This window comes from Sinocyclocheilus grahami, unplaced genomic scaffold (assembly GCF_001515645.1).
Source record: "Sinocyclocheilus grahami isolate Dianchi unplaced genomic scaffold, SAMN03320097.WGS_v1.1 scaffold439.1, whole genome shotgun sequence".
Classification (NCBI taxonomy): Eukaryota; Metazoa; Chordata; class Actinopteri; order Cypriniformes; family Cyprinidae; genus Sinocyclocheilus; species Sinocyclocheilus grahami.
The window spans coordinates 262,363-281,963 of record NW_015505618.1 but is presented as its reverse complement, the minus strand read 5'-3'; the positions used below and the strand labels follow the sequence as shown (position 1 = coordinate 281,963).

General features: G+C 37.9%; 1 protein-coding gene across 2 annotated transcripts; it reads left to right on the top strand.

Annotated features, from left to right (window-relative positions):
• The first annotated feature begins 1,586 nt into the window (after positions 1–1,586).
• LOC107551988 (uncharacterized) lies at positions 1,587–11,181 on the top strand. Of its 2 annotated transcripts, none has more exons than XM_016233796.1 (9): positions 1,587–1,803; positions 3,212–3,465; positions 3,727–3,841; positions 8,089–8,162; positions 8,352–8,549; positions 8,645–8,782; positions 9,884–9,973; positions 10,092–10,235; positions 10,468–11,181. In XM_016233796.1, the coding sequence occupies exons 2-9, from the start codon at positions 3,226–3,228 to the stop codon at positions 10,594–10,596; spliced, it is 1,128 nt and encodes a 375-aa protein (XP_016089282.1). In that variant the 5' UTR covers positions 1,587–1,803; positions 3,212–3,225; the 3' UTR covers positions 10,597–11,181. The 2 variants fall into 2 exon arrangements, with proteins under 2 accessions (XP_016089282.1, XP_016089280.1); XM_016233794.1 differs by having other exon boundaries at positions 8,086–8,162.
• The last annotated feature ends 8,420 nt before the right edge of the window (positions 11,182–19,601 follow it).

The window sequence follows — 19,601 nt, the reverse complement described above, 5'->3', positions numbered from 1 at the left end:
ATATATATATATATATATATATATATATATATATATATACACATAATTTGTGTTTGTTATATTTTAATTTAAAGGAAATCCTCTGTTTTGAAAAGTTCAATAAATGCATGATGTCTCCAAAGTCAATGAGTAATTGAGATCCCACAATTGCCCAAAGATGATTATGGTTTTTCCCATAATCAAACAGCCCTATGGAAATCTGCAACGTTTTGCATGAGCAGATTTGGGTCTGTTGATCATCAATCGTGAACATACAGCCAAAGAAGATTTATAAAAGAGACAAACTTACCACTGGTCCCTATTGAAGGATGTCAAGAAGCGGATACCAGGTGGGACTGGTGCCATGCTTATATGTGTGTGTGTGTGAGTGAGAGTGAGTGTGTGTGAGTGTGTGTGAGTGAGTGAGTGTGAGTGTGTGTGTGAGTGTGTGTGAGTGAGTGAGTGTGAGTGTGTGTGGTGTGAGTGTGAGTGTGAGTGTGAGTGTGTGTGTGAGTGAGTGTGAGTGTGAGTGAGTGTGAGTGAACTAGTGTATTACAGCTGCTTAGTAAATCTCATAAAGATGTTAGGCAGGATGCCTGTAGATATAGTCACAAGACCCATCTCTGACCAAGAGGAGCTTGTGATTTGATCAGAAAGGCACAAGATTCCATTATGAGTCGCATCCGTGGCTTTATATCCTGAAGAAACATAAAGAAAGGATGAGGAACTGAAAGGGAGGTCAACACACAAACCATCACTTAGTTAAACAGTATCAGGTTCATTCACAGCACATTATCAGTCCGGTCATCTCGTAGGAAATGACTGCCCTGTCCAAGCTCATAAACGACGCGACGCGACGCGACTGTACAATCCACAGGTCAACCTGAGCTTAACGGTGACAGTAACATGATTATAAGCACATTCAAATAAGACTCTGAATAAATGTACGACATTGTTATAACTGTGTGTGGTCTGTCGCAGATACTCTCGCTTTGTATTAAGGTCGTAAGAACACGTTTAAATCAAATGTGATCGATAACACGCCGTGAGCGCGTTTGTCAAAACTATAAGCGCACACATAAATGATTTAATGGAGAAGAGCCCCGTGGTCTTACCGCGTCCCCGCTCCGTGTCCGTGTCTCTTTCACTTCCTCGTCCCGCAGGGTGGGTCGTTTCGACGCCCACACGAGCAGCGCGAGCAACGAAGCAACCGGAGACTGTTTAACGTTGCGATTGCTGGACGTAAAATATTTCAAAATAAAAGACTCTATTTCGGGGTAAAAGTGATCCATGCAGTACAAGTACATCAATTCAAAATAAATGTGCTATTTTAAAAATTAAATCAATTGAAAAAAAAAAATTTTAATAAGCCCATGAGCAAAGACAAAACTTTAATAAGCCACATGTAACTGGATATACATAAAAATAAAAATAATTATTTATTAACATTTATTACAGAGAGCAAACTATATATTTTAATGAATTAATATATTTTATATATATGTGTATATTCTAATATAATAATACTAATTATTATTATTATAGTATAGACTTTTTCAGTGACTGGTGCCTTGCGTGTGCTGGCTTCACATTGCTGTAATCTGCTTCTCTCTTCAGTTATTTGAGTATCACTCAGCTGCTATTATGAATAGCATTACAGGGCGCAGTGACATTGCACAGCGATGTTCAATCGTTTACTTACAGCTAGTGAACATTAGCCTACTCCGCAGCACCTCCGTCTCCCTGTAAGCGGTGTACAAGCCCAAGTCTATGCGCCGCTGACAGCGCGAGGAAGCGCGTGTGCTGGCGGAGGCTGGGTGGAAGGTTTGTGAGCTTAGCTTCAGCGATGCTGTGGTGGGTCATGCTAGTGCTGGGAGAAAAACTGGGTTTGCTTCCTGTGTTGAACTGCTGGCTGTTATAATAGTGCTGCTGCATGCTTGGATATTTCTAGTCTTTTAGACTCCTGTACTAACGTTTACTTTAGTAACCAGAGTTAAAATGCACAAACCCACTGTTACTGTTGTTATTTAGCCACCACTGTCCTCAGATTATAAGACTTTAAAAGTATGTGAAATTAAATTAAAAATAAACTGTATTTATTATGGTTTTACAGAAGGAACCATGACTGTATTTTATAGTAACAGGCAGAACCATGCTTGTATCGTGCATTTTTGTAAAAAAAAATCCAGTATTTTCTATAAATAGTAGGCCTATACCTGTGTAAAATGCCTTTTTTTTAACAAATAAACATAAATGGAGGTGCTTTCTCAATAAAGTATTAATTTCTTTTAAAGTATGTTTGCAATTTTTGCATCCACCAATGTCTCAAATACAGTAGTACATTTTCAGTGTTGTTAATAATATTAACTCAAATTAAAACGGCATGATAATTTTGTTCATTAAAAGATGAAATAAAATAAAAAATGTAAAAAAAAAAAAAAAAACTTTAAACATAAAAGGGAAAGAAAGAAAAAGTTGTACAATTACTAAAACTAAAATACAAATGAAATCAAGCTAAACCGAAATGTTAAAAAGACCGAAGCAAAATAACTAAAACTGAAAATATAAAAATAAAAGATCATTAAAAATAGTGTAATAAATATGAAAAAAATATTAATAAATATACTTTGATTTAGCAGTTTGGGAAAGCCATTAAAAGTAGTTTTTTTTAACACGATTACAATTGAATATCAGTTCAATATATAATTCCAAAATTATGGCATACGTTATTTAGGTTTTATGGCTTTAATTGTTAAGATAAAGAACGTTAAGACATCCAGACCTTTAGCTTATCTTGCATGTCTTAATGCAGGATTTTTGCATCTAATGGTTAAAAAAAAGTCACCAAAATATATTTGTGCAAAAAATATTAATAAATATACTTTGATTTAGCAGTTTGGGAAAGCCATTAAAAGTAGTTTTTTTAACACGATTACAATTGAATATCAGTTCAATATATAATTCCAAAAATTATGGCATACGTTATTTAGGTTTTATGGCTTTAATTGTTAAGATAAAGAACGTTAAGACATCCAGACCTTTAGCTTATCTTGCATGTCTTAATGCAGGATTTTTGCATCTAATGGTTAAAAAAAAGTCACCAAAATATATTTGTGTGCTTCTTTTTGCCTGTTTATTAGCTGATTATTTAGTTTTACAGCTTGTAGGTGAGTGAGAAATGTTCAGGGAATTCAGGTGACAGCTTTCAAATGCTTTTACTCTGATCTTTCAGGTGCTGTGCCTGTGATGGTGGAGGACGGGACCGTCATGAGGGGACGGGTAACAGTGTACTCGGTGCCAGGCTGTCCACACTGCATACAGGCCAAAGCTACTCTGAGTACATTAGGTGTCCCTGTGTGTGATGTGGATGTGAACAAGCACAGAGAATTAAGAGCACGATTGAAGGAGCTCACAGGTCACAGTACCGTACCACAGATATTCTTCAATAACCTCTATGTGGGAAACAACGAGGACCTCCGGAACCTGGTGAGATAAGAAACAGGAACTGATGTATTCTATATTGACTAACCGCTGGCTTGATATGTACTTCTGGGGAATTGTCTGTGTCTGTGTGTGTTTGTGTGTGTCTTTTTTTCTCTCTCTCTGTGTGTGTGTGTGTGTGTTTCTCTCTCTCTCTCTGTGTGTGTGTGTGTGTGTGTGTGTTTTTGTGTTTGTGTGTGTGTGTGTGTGTGTGTGTGTGTGTGTGTGTGTGTGTGTGTGTGTGTGTGTGTGAGTGTGGGTTCTTAGGATCCTGAGCGACTGGAACGTCTCGTCCTGTCAGTAAGAGAGGAACCCGTGCCGCTGGACGCTCCACCTGTACCTGGGGAAAATAGCCTTGACTCTGATGGTGAGATTGATGGAGGTTAGTATGTCATGAACAGGCTACTTGTTGTTGTTTTCAGAAAAAAACATGCTCAGATGTTTTCTACAGTACTTCCTTATATTTGTTGCTGGCCTAGGGTGTTGAAGGAATGACTGCTATTTGTGTTGCCCCTTTTTTTTCTTTAAATTAAGTAACTGGGCAAGGATTTTTTTGTGCCTGCATGTAAGCCAACCTTTCCATATCACCAGCTGTTTCTCCACTGATATCTGCTGTTGTCAGACCAGTTTATAGTGATGAAAGATAACTGAATCAGTCCATCCCCTAAAGGTCTACCTATTGTTCTAGTGGCCATCTTTTATACAACTGGAAACTGTAAGTTATATTTTGTTAATGGTTATAACAGAGCCCTGTTTTAGTTCAGAGAAGGTTTTTGCTTTGACTACTACAGTATCTTTACTTAGTGCAAACCAGCTCGTTTATTTTTAAGCTCTTTATCAACATAATTTTGTTTTTACTAGTTTGTGGTTTGCACATTATTTATGTTTTTGAAAGAATTATCTTATGCTCACCAAGGCTGCATTTTTATTTGATCAAAAATACAATTAAAACTGCAATAATGTGAAATATTATGGACTGTTCTCTATTGAGATATATTTTAAAATGTAATTTGTCTTTCAGTTTAATGCATCCTTTATCAATAAAGTATTAATTTAAGTAGTTTAACATAAATTCTGTTTATAAATGATGTAAAACTTTTGGTATTGTGTTCTACATTTCTAGTCTAATTCAGAAGAATTTGAAGCGTGGGAGGGAAGTAAAGCGAGGTGATTGTCACTGAGCTGCTGGACTGAGAGAAGGGTGTGGGCAGCTTCATTCAGCTCCCAACTGAAACACTTTTTCAAAACATTGAAGGAATTTATTTGGGTGTAACATTAATTATCTCTATTTATATAAAGCCACAAACAGGTTAGTTATGACTAGGACAGCAAACTAAATTTGTATGGGACGAGTCATGACTTACTGTAGAACCTGTAGAGCCTCACTGCCCTGTCAGTCAACAACTAAAAAATAATATATATATACATATAAATATATAACAAAAATACTAAAACGTAAAATAAATTTAAAATGAAAACTGAAAATACAAAAATAAAAGAGAATTAAAAATATTATATTTTGTAAAAATATTTTGTAAAATAAAAATTTACAAAAAGAATACTTTTTTTTCTAGTGACTACAATGTTTTTTTCTTAGCATAAAGGACAAAAATCGACATTTATAATCTTAGTAGACGGTAAAATTTTATATTCAGTCCTGTCTTGCTTAAAGTTGGCATGAAATCATTTTTTCAATTTTTAATGGAATACTGTAGTGCTTATTATAAATAATTTATCAGTGCACTTCATTATTTTTTTTTAATTCATGTGCCCTCGTAATCTTTAATCAAAAACGTTAACCTCCCCTCGCCCTCAAAACGACTCATCTTCTCTTCAGGTCACGAGCTATGACGCAAGGGCGGAGCTAGTGACGTGAGGTGTAAACGCTGGGATAAACAACGGGGGGGAAAAACTGAAGCTGATGCGTCACTTTATAGAAATCAATGCATTGACCAGTGCTCATGCAAGCCATGGGGCAGTACACTACCCTTAAAAATTGAAAGGATATTAGGATATTACTACAACATTACTCTTAGGACATCGCAAACTTTTTTTTATGAATATGACTTAACCTGATGGAGGACGCGCTCAGTCATTCAGGCAGTCTCTCTCTCTCGCGTGCTGTTAGGCATGTTTTGTGCCGTTGATCGTCGTCGTCGTCGTCTTCCTCAATAAATAAAACATTTCTTCATGCTAGGGTGTCGGCGGTGAACCCAGTAGAGAGAAATCCCCCACAACTAACTGCAAACTGGCATTCAGATCTGCCTCCATTTTGTTAGCAACGCCCCAACTTCCAACGATCCAATCAATTCCCGAAGGACGAAATCAAGTCCCGCCCTCTCATTTCAGATGCCGTTTCACTCAGATAGACGTCACAGTAGAGAAAAAAAGACAATCACTACTTCCGTTTCATGCCGACTTTAACTTCCTTCATATAGCATTTTTCAGCTTACTAAAACAAATAAAAAATTAATTAAAACTATATAGAAATATAAAAACAATACTAATAAATATGACAAAACCACATAACAACAGAAAAAGTCAATATAAAAAAAAGAAAAGCCAATTAAAAATAATATAATAGTACATAAATAATATTTAAAAAACACTTATATAGTAACTACAATGTTTCCGAGCTTATTATAAAGTGTAGCACAAAACCTTAAGTCGCTTGGGTATATTTTTAGCAATAGCCAAAAAAAAAGAAAACTTTTTCTTTTATGCCGAAAATCATTAGACGTTTCGCTTCGACGACTTTCAGCCTCACCCTGCTTCATTCTACTACATTAATAAATCATTAGCTCATCCATGAACATGATTTCTGCCCGAGTCCCGTCGGATTGCATCGGCTGTGGGGATGAAGACGACAACTCCCACGATTCCACACTCCAGTCACGGCGTCATCAAACTACGCCTTTGTCTCTTTGTTTATTTTGAATACGCGCCCTCTAGCGGCGAAAATTACATATTGTGCCTTTAAGTAAAGATCCGGTTCCATGAAGATATTTAGTAAGTTTCTTACTGTAAATATATCAAAACTTAATTTTTGATTAGTAATATGCATTGCTAAGAACTTCATTTGGACAACTTTAAAGGTGATTTTCTCAGTATTTAGATTTTTTTTGCACCCTCAGATTCCAGATTTTCAAATAGTTGTATCTCGGCCAAATATTGTCCTAACAAACCATACATCAATGGAAAGCTTGTTTATTCAGCTTTCAGATTATGTATAAATCGTATACTGGTTTTGTGGTTCAAGGTCTCATATATAGTCTCAGATTCGAACCTGAACCCTGTGTTCAGACACAGCCCTAGTCTATTCTTGAATAGTAATGATGAGTTCCTGCCCACAAAGACATTTTTATGTTTACTTACTGTGAAAAGTAGAATGGATGGTGTATTAACCCATGTTTGCCATTGGTGTTGGCTCTCATAGATTGTTCTGGCTCCACTCGCTCTTTGTAGATAGGAAGGAAGCAGGTGAAATTACCCAGAGTTGGATGGTGAGGAAGCATTTGAACTCTGTGACTGGCTAAACAAAGGCAGTTTGATGACAGTAACATCTTGTTTAAGCTATTGGAGCATGTTCCCAACGCAGCCCTCACCTCTAGAGAAACGGCAGCATGCGGCCTAATGAAGGGCTTAGGTCAGCTGCTATAGTTTCATCCTTCTCATTGGAAACCCTGTCTCTCTGTCTTCACTTTTCTTAAATGTGCTTGTCTAGACCTGTTTGTGTTTTTTGCATGTGTCTCTAAAGCACGAAGCTTGGTGTTAAACTCAAAGATTCTTTAATCATTTATGATGATATTAGTTACCTGCTTGTTGTTATTATTAAAGTGTTTGTAAGGCAGCACTGTATTGATGTTCTTCAATCATTCTGCTCGGAGTTTGTTCTAAACCTCTAATATTGAGTATAAACTTCAGTCAAGTTTTCAAGTTTTCAACATACAGACACCTTTATCATGTATTATTTTTAGAATAATATTTATAAATAATAATAAATATTATTTATCAAGTTTTATACTTTCAAATTTAGGTGTGCTGTCTACTTTTAGTTTTTGTAATTAGCTTCACAATTATTTAAATTAATAATCAAGGTTGCGGTTACAGGTGCAGCAGTGAATTAATCATGACAAGTGTCAATTACAGCGTTCCATTTACGTCTACACAAGTTGCATCAAAATGTGTTACTAAATGTGGAACATATGTTTTTTGAAGATGCTGAACATTTTAACATGCCTGCTGCACAAATGCAATGGGGAATCAGATTTAATGTTAAAGTTTGGGGTCGATAAGATTTTTTTAATGTTTTTGAAAGAAGTCTTTTTTGTTCACCAAGGCTGCATTTATTTGATGAAAAATACATAAGAAATGTAATATTGTGAAGTATTGTTCCAATTTAAAATAACTGTTTTCTATTTGAATATGTGATTTATTCCTGCATTTCATTTACACCAAAACCTAAAACATAAACATACCTATAACTTTAACACTATAATTTTTTTGCTGCATTACAAGTGCTGGTATTTCCTTCAGGAAATGAATATCTAGTTATAAAAAATGACCTTTAGTGTTTGACTGTTTCAGTCATTCTTATTCTCATTGTTTTGTGACACTTGTCCAAAGCAGCCTGCGAGCTCTCGGAGGCACTGAGGAATCTGACGCTGAAACTCTACTCTGATCATCTCTCTGAAGATGGCAAGGTAACGCAGCGTTTCACCATCTCATCACTCGCTGCATATCAAACAGATGCAAGACTATGTTCATTGGATTCGCCACAGACACGAATGCTGCATGCACTTGATATTTGATGTTTGTGGCGGGTGAATGACTTGAGGAGCGTTATGCCACATTATGTTTTAAATAAGAAAGGTACATGTCATTGTGACTAGACCGTTGATTACAAGGCCATGTCCCGGAGCCTGTGCTTCGAGCAGTACTGTGATCTAGCTGTCCAGCTTCAGCGTGTGGAGCTGCTGTCTCTGAGTCGTGAAGAGAAACTGGCTTTCTTTATCAACATCTACAACGCCCTCGTCATCCACGGGAACCTGCGTCTGGGCTTTCCCAAAAACATATGGCAAAGGTATCGGGTAAGAGAAGTGGAGATTTTGTGTTTGGATCAACAGTAAAAAGTGGAAATGTGAAATGCTTTCAGTGCTTGTGCATTTGGTCTGTTGTTTTCCAGTTCTTCAACTATGTGAGCTACTTCATTGGTGGTGAGGTGTTCACACTGCAGGATATTGAAAATGGAGTGCTTAGAGGCAATCGAAAAGGTGTGGCACAACTCATGAAGCCCTTTTCCAGGAACGACCCTCGGCTGCAGGTATCCCAAAAAGAGGATATACCACTCTGTGTATATATTATATAATACATTTTTAAATGGGCAGCTATGGTTCTATGAAGAATATTTTAACATCTATGGAATCATTCTTGTTCCATTCCAAGGTTCTTTTTAGTGGAAAAGTGTTCTTTAGATAATTCAAATTTCGTCACACTAAGAAAAATGGTTCTTTTAAGAACTGAAAGGTTCTTTAGGGAACCAAATTTCTTTTCTTCTATGGAATCATGGTGAAAACCCCCATTTTGGTTCTTTTTAAAGACTGTATGTCAACTGTGAATTGCCTTTGATTAATGGCAGAAAGGTACCAGATTTTTAGCAACAACAATATTTTAAGAGGTTTAAGAAGTTTCCAGGTGAATTTAAAAATGTTTCAGGTTTATTTTATTAAGCCTATGAATTAGAAAATACATTCAAATAAAATATATTAGGCTGTCAAAAGTCAGACTGAAAATAGATTAAAATAGTAAAAAAATGTATATTTTTTAATTAATGGCTTAACCAATTTAGTGAAAGATAAGTGTAAGTCTAACCCTGTCAATTCATGTTGATTATAGCAGTTTATACAGTTCAAATATTTGGAGTCAGCTAGATGTTTTGTGTGTGTGTGTGTGTGTGTGTGTGTGTGTGAGAAAGCAGGCAAGGACACATTAAATCGATCAAAAGTAACAGTAAAGACATGTTACAAAAGATTTCTGTTTTCAAATAAATGCTGTTCTTTTGAACAAAAACTCATGAAACAATTATGACCGTACAACTGTTTTCCATGTTGATAATAATTAATGTTTCTTGAGCACCACATCAGCATATTACAATGATTTCTAAAGGACCATGTGAAATATTATTACAATTTTAAATAACTATTTTCTACCTTCGAATATTTTCAAATGTAGTTTATTCATGTTATGCGAAGCTGATTACTTGGTGAGCAAAAGAGACTGCTTTCAAAAACATAAAAGAATCTCACTAACCCCAAACTTTTGAACAGTAGTGTACTGAAATTTTGGAGGTACTTAAGACAAAAAAGGCTGAGAAACACTGGAGTAAAAGTTATTAACATTAGTAATGTGTGTCTTCATCCATTAGGTGGCACTTCCTGATGTTGAGCCTCTCATTCATTTTGCACTGAACTGTGGTGCAAAGGGCTGCCCTCCAATTAAGACATACACACCACAGGTTAATACCCAAAGTATTCTCATTTACAATATCTATAAATGTATATACTGTACATTCTTTCTGACAGTGTAAAGCATATTGTGTTTTATAGTAAAATCTCCTGCATGTGTCACTTCAGGACATTGATAGTCAGTTGCGTGCTGCAGCAGAAGCGTTCCTGGAGAATGACGACAGCTGTGTGATTGACTGCGTGGGACGAGAAGTGAAACTTAGCCAGATCTTTAAGTGGTACAAGGCAGATTTTGGAGGCACTGATGAAAAGGTATTACTAAAATATATCATCACTCTCAATTCAAGCACATGGAAGATGATCTTGTGGATTGCATTTAAAGCAACAGTTCACCCAGAAATAAATAATTCACATTTGTTTTTTCTTCTTTTTTTCTGTGTAACACTAAAGGAGATATTTAGCAGAATGTCCTAGCTGCTCTTTTCCATACAATGCAAGTGGTTGTCGGTTCTGTCTTTAAACACATTAATGTTTTCTTTTTCAGCTGCTGAACTGGGTGTTTGATCATATGGGAGCATCACAGAAGAAGAGGACTCTACAGGCTCTGCTGTCAGAAGGAAAGGTCAAAGTGAGCTATCTGCCCTATGACTGGTCTATAAACAGCACAGACTGAACTAAACCACATTCTCACGCACATGATCACTCAATCACAGACTCATTGTGCGTTCTGTGTTTCTGTTGAACACGTAAAGCAGAGACGAGTGATTCAAAACAGAACTGTACCCTAAACTATGCATTTCGAACCCTTTACCTTGTTCTTCCACCTCCCAAGGGGCAATGTGATACTGTAGCCTAATATTTCTAACAAAATTTTATACCTATAATTGTATTGCAGTGTTTTGCACTGATTATTATGCAGTTACACGTTTTATTCTCATGCAAGGATGTCTTTAATTTATCTGCATTATTATGTGTATTGTATTTGTCAATTTTTGTTTAAAAATTTATTTAATACATAGTTTTCAGAAACACTATAACAAGCAAAAAAGAAACCATGGAACGTACTTGCACAGATTGAGCTATCGTGCATATTGCTTGTAATATACAATTTTTCAAAAGACCTCAAGGAAAAATAATCATTATATATATATATGCACCAATTTAACAATACACACTAATAAACAGCAATATTTACCTTTGTATATTTTTACAAAAACATTTCAATATATGACAAATTTGCACGGATGCTTCAAGGATTGTTTTTAAGGTCAAATAAAATAATGACTAAATCAACTGAAGTACATATAAATATACATTTTAAATATCTTATCTATTCACAATGTTGATATAATGAATAGTTCACCAAAAAAAGAAAATGTTGTCTTTACTCACCCAATATATCACTCTATACTTTTTTCTTTTCTTTTATTAAACAAAAAGTGGATTTATACTCCACCACAAAGGGAAAAAAGCATCATAAAAGTATACGATATGACTTTTAAGCTATATTCCGAGTCTTAAAAGAGGTATTTGATAGCTTTATAGGATGATTAGATTAAAATTATTCACTGATATTTTTTTATTTGCTGTGCATTCACTGTTTTATGTCTAGACATGTTTCTTCTCGAAAGATCTGAAGGGAAATGCGTAGGACATGGACGATTTTGAGACATGGATTAGTTTGTGCATCTTTCATGCTGTTCGTTGTACTGTTGACTCTCACTCTGTCTGAATGATGGATGTCTTCAGCAGGGAAGCGAGCAGCGCACATATCAGTTCATCAGAAAGACACCAGCCAGTAGCATCCAATACTTTTTGTAATGCATGATGTTATTCGATCAATTATTGAAAGGGCGTCAGGGCTGATGGAATCTCATAACTGGTTTCTCATAAACACGGCCTGTTTCGTATGATGCGGCTCAGTGCCTGATTTGATCAAGGGTTAACAAGGATTCCCATAATATTTTGATAGAAAATGAGATCCAGACTGAAACTTTCTGAAAAATCGATTCACCATCTGTCTTGCTTTAGGCAGAGAAAATCCTCCTGAACTCAGAAGCCTTTTTTTTTCTTCTGAGTCTGTGAGCAACATAGATTTGGAAAATGCTGTTTTAATAGATGTTGATTTTCCTATAAGCATGTAATTTAATAGTAATGCATGTGATACTATAGAATAGTATTGCGAGGGCTGACGCTGTGGGATGAGATGCACGAGTAAAATGAGGTTCAGTACCTCCTGTTTCAGCCAGTGCCTTTTCACCTCTGCATGAGACTGATATAGTCATATTCCTCCACTTGACTGCACATCCCATTGCTTCAGGAAATCAGTTCATTTGAAACGTTCATCTGCAAGCAGAGAGATTGCTGAATCAGAGCTCACCCATGAGAAGGTCCCAGAGTTACCTCATCCTTGTCTCTTTTACTGTAAGGAAGGATATCAATGCAATGCAATAAACCTGAATTAAATGTCAAGACTGGACTGATTCTTATGCATGGAGATTATATGATCTAGAGCAATACTGCACTGGCTTTTCTAAATAAAACGACAATGATAAAATATGAAGAAATAAAATATGACATTTCATGAGCACTTATTTTTGTTGAGATGAAAAGCAGCTGCCAGACTTGATCTAATGTAAATAATAAAATGCAGCTTAGCATCATGCATTGTTACTGCAGAAAATAAGTGGAGTCATATTTAAAGGAAAGAGAAAATGCTTTTCATATCTTTTGTTGTTTAAGTCAAAGGCTGTAGCTCCAATGAAGCTGTATTTTGCAGCAAATTCATCTGTCCCTTGGTAGAAGCAACCAAAATAGACAGATGTAACATGGACAGGTTGTATGAGATGAATTGTGCCAAACGCATACATTATGCATTCAATTATTGACTGCTGAGAGCATGAAACCATTGAAATTTAAGTCATTTAGAAACCAAATGACATGCAAAACAATTTTTGCATATTGTTTTGCCTATGAAGTTTGTGGTAATATTAATAAATGGTGTTTGTTTGCTTTGTACAGAACCATTTTGGGTCGCCACTTGATGTCCAATGTACATTCTGAGTTCTGAAGCAACACCGGTTGAAAATCACTGACCTGTTGCAGTGTGTGTGATACTCAGGAGGAGGCACTGTTGCTTTATGTTCAATTTCACTAAAACAATGCATGCTTATAGATGTTTATGTACAGATCTAATAAAGATCATTGAAAAAGAGAACTGGTTTTTTTATGTATATATTATGCAACCTTTTTTAAACCTTTTTTTATTTGAGTTTATGATAAAAATCTGGGTGAAAAGTGAAACTAACAGTTAACGTGACCTTTAGAATGTTTTAGTATTTGGTTCATCTCTCTTTTGCTTCACTTCAGCTGCATGAACTCCTCAAGTTGATCATGTTTTCCGGTACGATTTAAGATTTTCTAATGAAGATGCATACGATAAAGCAAAAACATCTGACTGTCTGTACAAAGGAGTCATATGCAATGTCATTTTAGTATCATTAAGATACTTGTTTTATTAATAGAATAGTCCGTTTTTATAAAACATTTTCTATTTTCATTATTATTATTATCACGTATGTCTATACAGTTTTTTATTCGGTTTTAGTTTTTTATTTAATCAAATTACCTACTACATTAAAATGAGAAATTATATATAAATAATTGTATATACTTTTTTATTTTATTTCAGTTAACATTTATTTTAATTTTAAGTGACATTTTTTATGTGTTTATGGTATAGTTTTAGGTTTAGTTAACTAATAACCCTGGTCACATTTGCCTTCTTGATTAGTGACTGTACAGTATGTATGTATATGTGTATATCATTTTTTAAGTAACTTTTCTTTGTTTCAAGTTTTTCTAAATCCTAAAATTCAATACCACACTCTAAAAAATGCTTGGTTAAAATACAACCCAGTGCTGGGTAAAATAGGGACAAACCCAGCAATTGGGTTGTTTTGACCCAGCGGTTGGGTTACTACCCAGAAGGTTGTGTTAAACATTTAACCCAATCGCTGGGTCAAAACAACCCAGTTGCTGGGTAAAATACAACCCAGTTGCTGGGTTTGTCCCTATTTTACCCAGCACTGGGTTGTATTTAACCCAGCATTTTTTAGAGTGCATGTTTAAATTCTCAGATTCTCAACATGGCCTCAGATTTGAACTGCAATATATATTAAATTCTGGATAGTCATCGCTGTCATGCATACTCAGTACATTATGTCTAAAATGAAAATGGCACTGTTACTCCATCTTGCATTCTTAATTTTGAACATTATAAGACTATTGCAGGCTGTTGTGAAGCTTTTTGCACCGCTGTTGTCTTGAGCATCATTTGAGCTCATGACTGTGAGATTGGCTAATTCTTCAGGCCACCAACCGCAGCACTGTTGTTTCTCACGATACGCGTCGAATGGCACAACATATTAACTGCAGTTGATGAGCTCGCCTTGCCACATTGCACGAGCAGACATGCTAAATAAAACCAGAAGATTTAAATACATGTTGTTGTCAAATGAGCAGAAGTCTCAGCAACATTAAACAAAGATATTGTAGATAAATAAAGCCTTTGAAGAGCCACATATGACTCACATGTTACAAGTAATGTGTGGTAAACAAGTTTTTTGGAAAGTACAGTATTTTTACAATAATGATGTAAACAACTTTATATAGCAGGCATATTCAAATGCCAAGAGTCTAACAATGGAATGTCACTGGGTTCAATGTGGATGGACCTGAGGCACAGGTGCAGATGTGCACAGCAATCTTAGGACTTATAGAAAAATATTTTCTTTTATCTGCATTCAACAGGAATTCCTCTGATGATTTTTAATAGGCTCAACCGTATTTGGGTTAAGAAATGTATTATGTGTCATGTAGAGAGAGAAGGGTAGAGTATATCTATCTGAAAGTTTAATATGCCATTTTTTCTATTTTTTTAGACTTCCATCAGCTAATTTTGTTTGGTGAAAAACAAAGGTGGTCTTATGTTCTTGGACTTTATGTTTACATTTAAGCGCACTGGCTTGATGAAAACCTTTGTGCAAAGCAAGTCCATTTTGACTGGGTGGTTATTGTTTAGGTCGCTAATGTTAGCTGATTTTCAACAATTTGAACAAAAGTTCAAAAATAGGTTTTGAATGAATGCTGAGGTGAGAGAGAATCAGCGGTTTGTCATGCAGTTTTGTCTTTTGTTAACAAAGCACCAATGTCTCTGTTTTCTAAAAACTTCTGAAGAAATTCTCAGTAACGTGTGTTGAATGTGTTCTGTGCCAACACAATCTCATTGTAATTCATAACTATGTTATGTTTTGACTAATTAATATGAATTCATACAATGCCATTTGTAAGTTTTTTCTTAAAAACACACAGCTTTTCTCTTCACAAGATTTTAATTGATGGACTGGAGCCATGTGGATTACTTGTGAATTACTGTTATGTTTTTATCAGCTGTTTGGACTCTCATTCTGATGGCACCCATTCACTGCAGAGGATCCATTGGTGAGCAAGTGATATAATTCTACATTTCTCCAAATCTGTTCTGATAAAGAAACAAACTCATCTACATCTGGGATGACCTAAGGGTGAGAACATTTTGCAGTTTTTCTCTGTAGATTTGACACTTTTTCCAATGTAATGTTAATGTCAACACTGCTATCAAAACACAAACTTGTCTTAACCAAACTGCAATTTTTCTAGTAATGCATTTATTAAAAGTAAATATCATCAAATCTATAGGTGTGTTCTTTATTGATTATAAAACATATTCAGTGGTAGATGCACAAAAAAGCTAATGAAAATACATATTTATTGCAATTCTTCAACTTTGTATATCTAAACTAAATAAAAAAATATTTATCCAACACCTATCACCCATGTGAAAAACTAATGCCTTTTAAACTTAAAATTTGGTTGTGCCACCTTTAGCTGCAAGAACGTCTCTGTTACGTATGTAACCCTCGTTCCCTGAAGGAGGGAATGGAGATGTCAGGTCAATGACCAACGAATTGGGGATCTCACCAAAGAGAAAAATCTACTTTGAGTGTAATCTAAACGGGCCAATGCACATTGGCATCGAATAATTGCATCCAGCTACCACTCCTCGCAGCGCGAGTATAAAGAGTATACAGCAGGTGCAACGCATACTCAGGTTTTCGTTGAGGAGCCGAGCTGGTAACCTGGCAGCTCAGCGGTGGTATAGCAACTGTGGTGATGGGCGTCTCCGTTCCCTCCTTCAGGGAACAGTGGTTACTACATACGTAACCGAGACGTTCCCTTTTAGTCGGTCACTTTGACATCAAGTCGATGACCGACAAATTGGGGGTCCCTAACAAAGCGCCACGGATGCTGCCCCTTCCAGTGTCCTGTGTGAGCCTCCTGTGCCTCTTGTTAGAGTGTAGGCCAGGACTCACACCAGGAAGGCCAGTTACTGTTGTCTCTGCACTACCCACTCAGTGAGATTTGGATAACACTCGGAAAACATACCCATTCCATTGCAACGTTGCGGAAGTCCCATCCTCCCCGAAGGAGGTTCCAGGTGGCACTTACACATATGGATTAACCCCTTATGGCCTCTGTACATGTGGAAGATTTAGTGGTTGTAACCTCTTTGCAGGGAAAGCAGAGAACATCTTTCGGGGAAACACGTGTTTAGAGCTATACCATGGAAGAATACACATATGGGATCCCGTCAGGGTCACTACATATGGCACCCAGCCTTTTACCAGTTTTCAAGAATACATCGAGTAAAGCCCTGGCACCAGACACTCCGCCACGTCTGGCTGCCAAGGGGATGGAGGAGCTTGACAGGGTCTGCAATATCTTACTCTCTGGAGCAAATATCACAAATTGTGGCATAGCAATCCTAAAGTGCAGACAGGACAGAGCAAAGCTAGGGCTAGGGCTAGGTCTGCCTCCTCTGGGGGCAGCGCTTGCAGGTTCACTACCTGATCCCTGAAGGGAGTAGTAGGAACCTTGGGCAGGCTGAGATCTCCAAGTTACCCAAGAGTCACCCGGCCCAAAATCTAGGCACAATTCGTTAACCGAAAATGCCTGCATGAAGGCCAATGCAACCAGGAGCAAAGCCTTCGTTAGCCGTGTTTCCACTGTTGGGCCAAAAGCGGGCATGCTAGTGCGTGCCAGGGCCAGTCGTGTTTCCACTGTCACTTCCGGGGCTTGATCGTACCTCGTCAGTGCTTCCTCTGGGCCAACGGCCCGGGTTTTTTGGCCAGACGAAAACCTTGAGCCAAAGCGAGCCAGCTGGTGCTAGAGGAGTGGTTATGAACAAAGGTGGAGTTTCTCCACGTCTGGAGAGCGTCAGCGCCGTGGATCATTTCAGAAAGTTAACAGCTATAACACCAGCATTAAAGACTTAAAATAATTTTAGTCCAAAACTAACTTTTAGACCGCAGCGACTGTTTGAAATAACTTGATGAATGTGGATTATGATCACCATACAAGGCAGAAATATTTATAAGTGATGCAAAAGACTATGCACGCTAGCCATTAATGTTACCATAGTAGGCTAAACATGGTAAATACTACCGCTTGAAGAAATCAGACGTCAGCTTCTTATTCTCTATCACAATTGTGTATTTATTTAGTAACATATTTTATCTGTCTTATGTCTCGTCTCCAGAGTTTAGCTCTGCATATGTCATAAAAATATAATAATGTTTTTTGTTCGGGAGCTTTTATGAAAAATATAGAAATGATCATTCTTTCTAAATGTGATGTATATACTGTGATTACAAATAAACAGAAACAGACTCGAATGAATAAGTGTAGGCTAGGTTCATACCGCTTTATTTCTGTGACTAATTTTCAATCCTGATCAATTAATTCATTATGATCAGTATCACTTATTATTGTAAAACATCGATGCTTTTGGATTTAAATCTTTAAAGCATGCAAACAAACGGCCACTTTTATCATGTTCGTTTTGTGATCGTGCTAGTTCCAGTGACTTATTTCTTATTCGTTTTCTGATAACTTCTCTTTGTTGGTGAAATGATGGGGCTGCGTGACGTTGTTCCTGAGAGGCATGTAAAGGGTGGGTTTTAGTGAAGTGCAGCGGAGCTTCTGGCCCATCGGTGGAAACGCAACATGATTTTGACCTCGGTGCTACAGGTCCAAGGCTATTAGCCCCACCCAGCCCATTTAAAGCACTGGCTCGCACTGGCCTGACAGTGGAAAAGCGGCTATTGAAAGAAACTTCAGCTCAACTGACTGCAAAATCTCAAATGGCCCCTGCTGGAGTGCTCTGAGCACCAGACTCAGGTCCTAAGAGGGTATAGAGAGAGGACGAGGAGGATTCAGCCTTCTCGCCCCCCTAAGGAATCTGATGACCAGGTTGTGCTTTCTTACGGTTTTACCGTCCACCGGATCATGGTGTGCTGAGATCGCAGCGACATAAGGGTGAAGAAAGACAGCCTTCGCTCCAACCCTTGCTGTAGAAAGGAAAGCCACAGCCCTGATCGAGCATCCCCGGGGGTCCTCTCTCTGAGAACACCACCACTCAATGAACAGGTCTCGTAGACGATGCTCGCACCGAATCGATGGTATCCGCTACCTCTTGAGAAGGGTCACCTAGAACCTCTGCGTCCCATCCAGGTACCAGACATGGAGCCTCCAGAGGTCCGGACGTGGGTGCCACAGGGTGCCCCGTATCTGAGAAAATAGATCCTTCCTCAGAGGAATCGGCCAGGGAGGGGCTGTCACAAGGAGTATCAGTTCCGGGAACCAGGTCTAGTTGGGCCAGTAGGGCGCAATGAGCAGGACCTGCTCCTCGTCCTCCCTGACTTTGCACAGTGTCTGTGCAAGAAGGCTCACTGGGGGAAACACATACTTGCACAGGCCCCGAGGCCAGCTGTGTGTCAGTGCGTCCGTGCTGAGTGTTTCTTCAGTCAGGGAGTAAAACAGCTTGCAGTGAGAGGTTTCTGGAGAGGCAAACAGGTCTACCTGTGAGCACCTCTGAAACGTCTCCAAATCAGCCGGACTATCTGAGGATGGAGTCTCCATTCTCCCGGGAGCGCAGCTTGTGACAGCTCGTCGGCTGCACAAAGTGATCTCAGGAACTTCTGATTCCAAAGGAGGAGGTGGCGGGCGAGTTGCGACATGTGAAGGGAGCACAGATCACCTTGCTGGTTGATGTACGCAACCGTCACAGTGTTGTCCATACGTACCAGTACGTGCTTGCCTCGTAAGCGCCCTTTGAGATGGCTCAAGCAAGGCGAACTGCTAACAACTCGAGGGAATTGATATGCCACTGCAGTTGGGGGCCCATCCACAGCCAGTGGTAGAGGCATCTGTGTGTACCACAGCATGCCTGGAGACCTGTTCTAGGGGTACTCCTGCCCAAAGAAACGTGAGGTCTGACCACGGGCTGAAGGTTTGACTTGCACCCGGTAAGTGCCGCGCTGCCACGCCCACCTCTGGACTCAGCCATGGAGCCATGTGCATTGGCTCGTTTAGTTTACACTCAAACTAGATTTGTCTCTCTGGCGAGATCCCCAATTCGTCGGTCATCGACATGACGTTGAAAGTGACAGACTGAAAGGGAACTGCAAACAAACCCTTCTGATAACTAGATCAGTCTTTTACAGAACTGTGGTGGATATATACATATATTATGAAGAGACACTGATTCCAAACACAAAAGCAAATCAAGAGCAAATC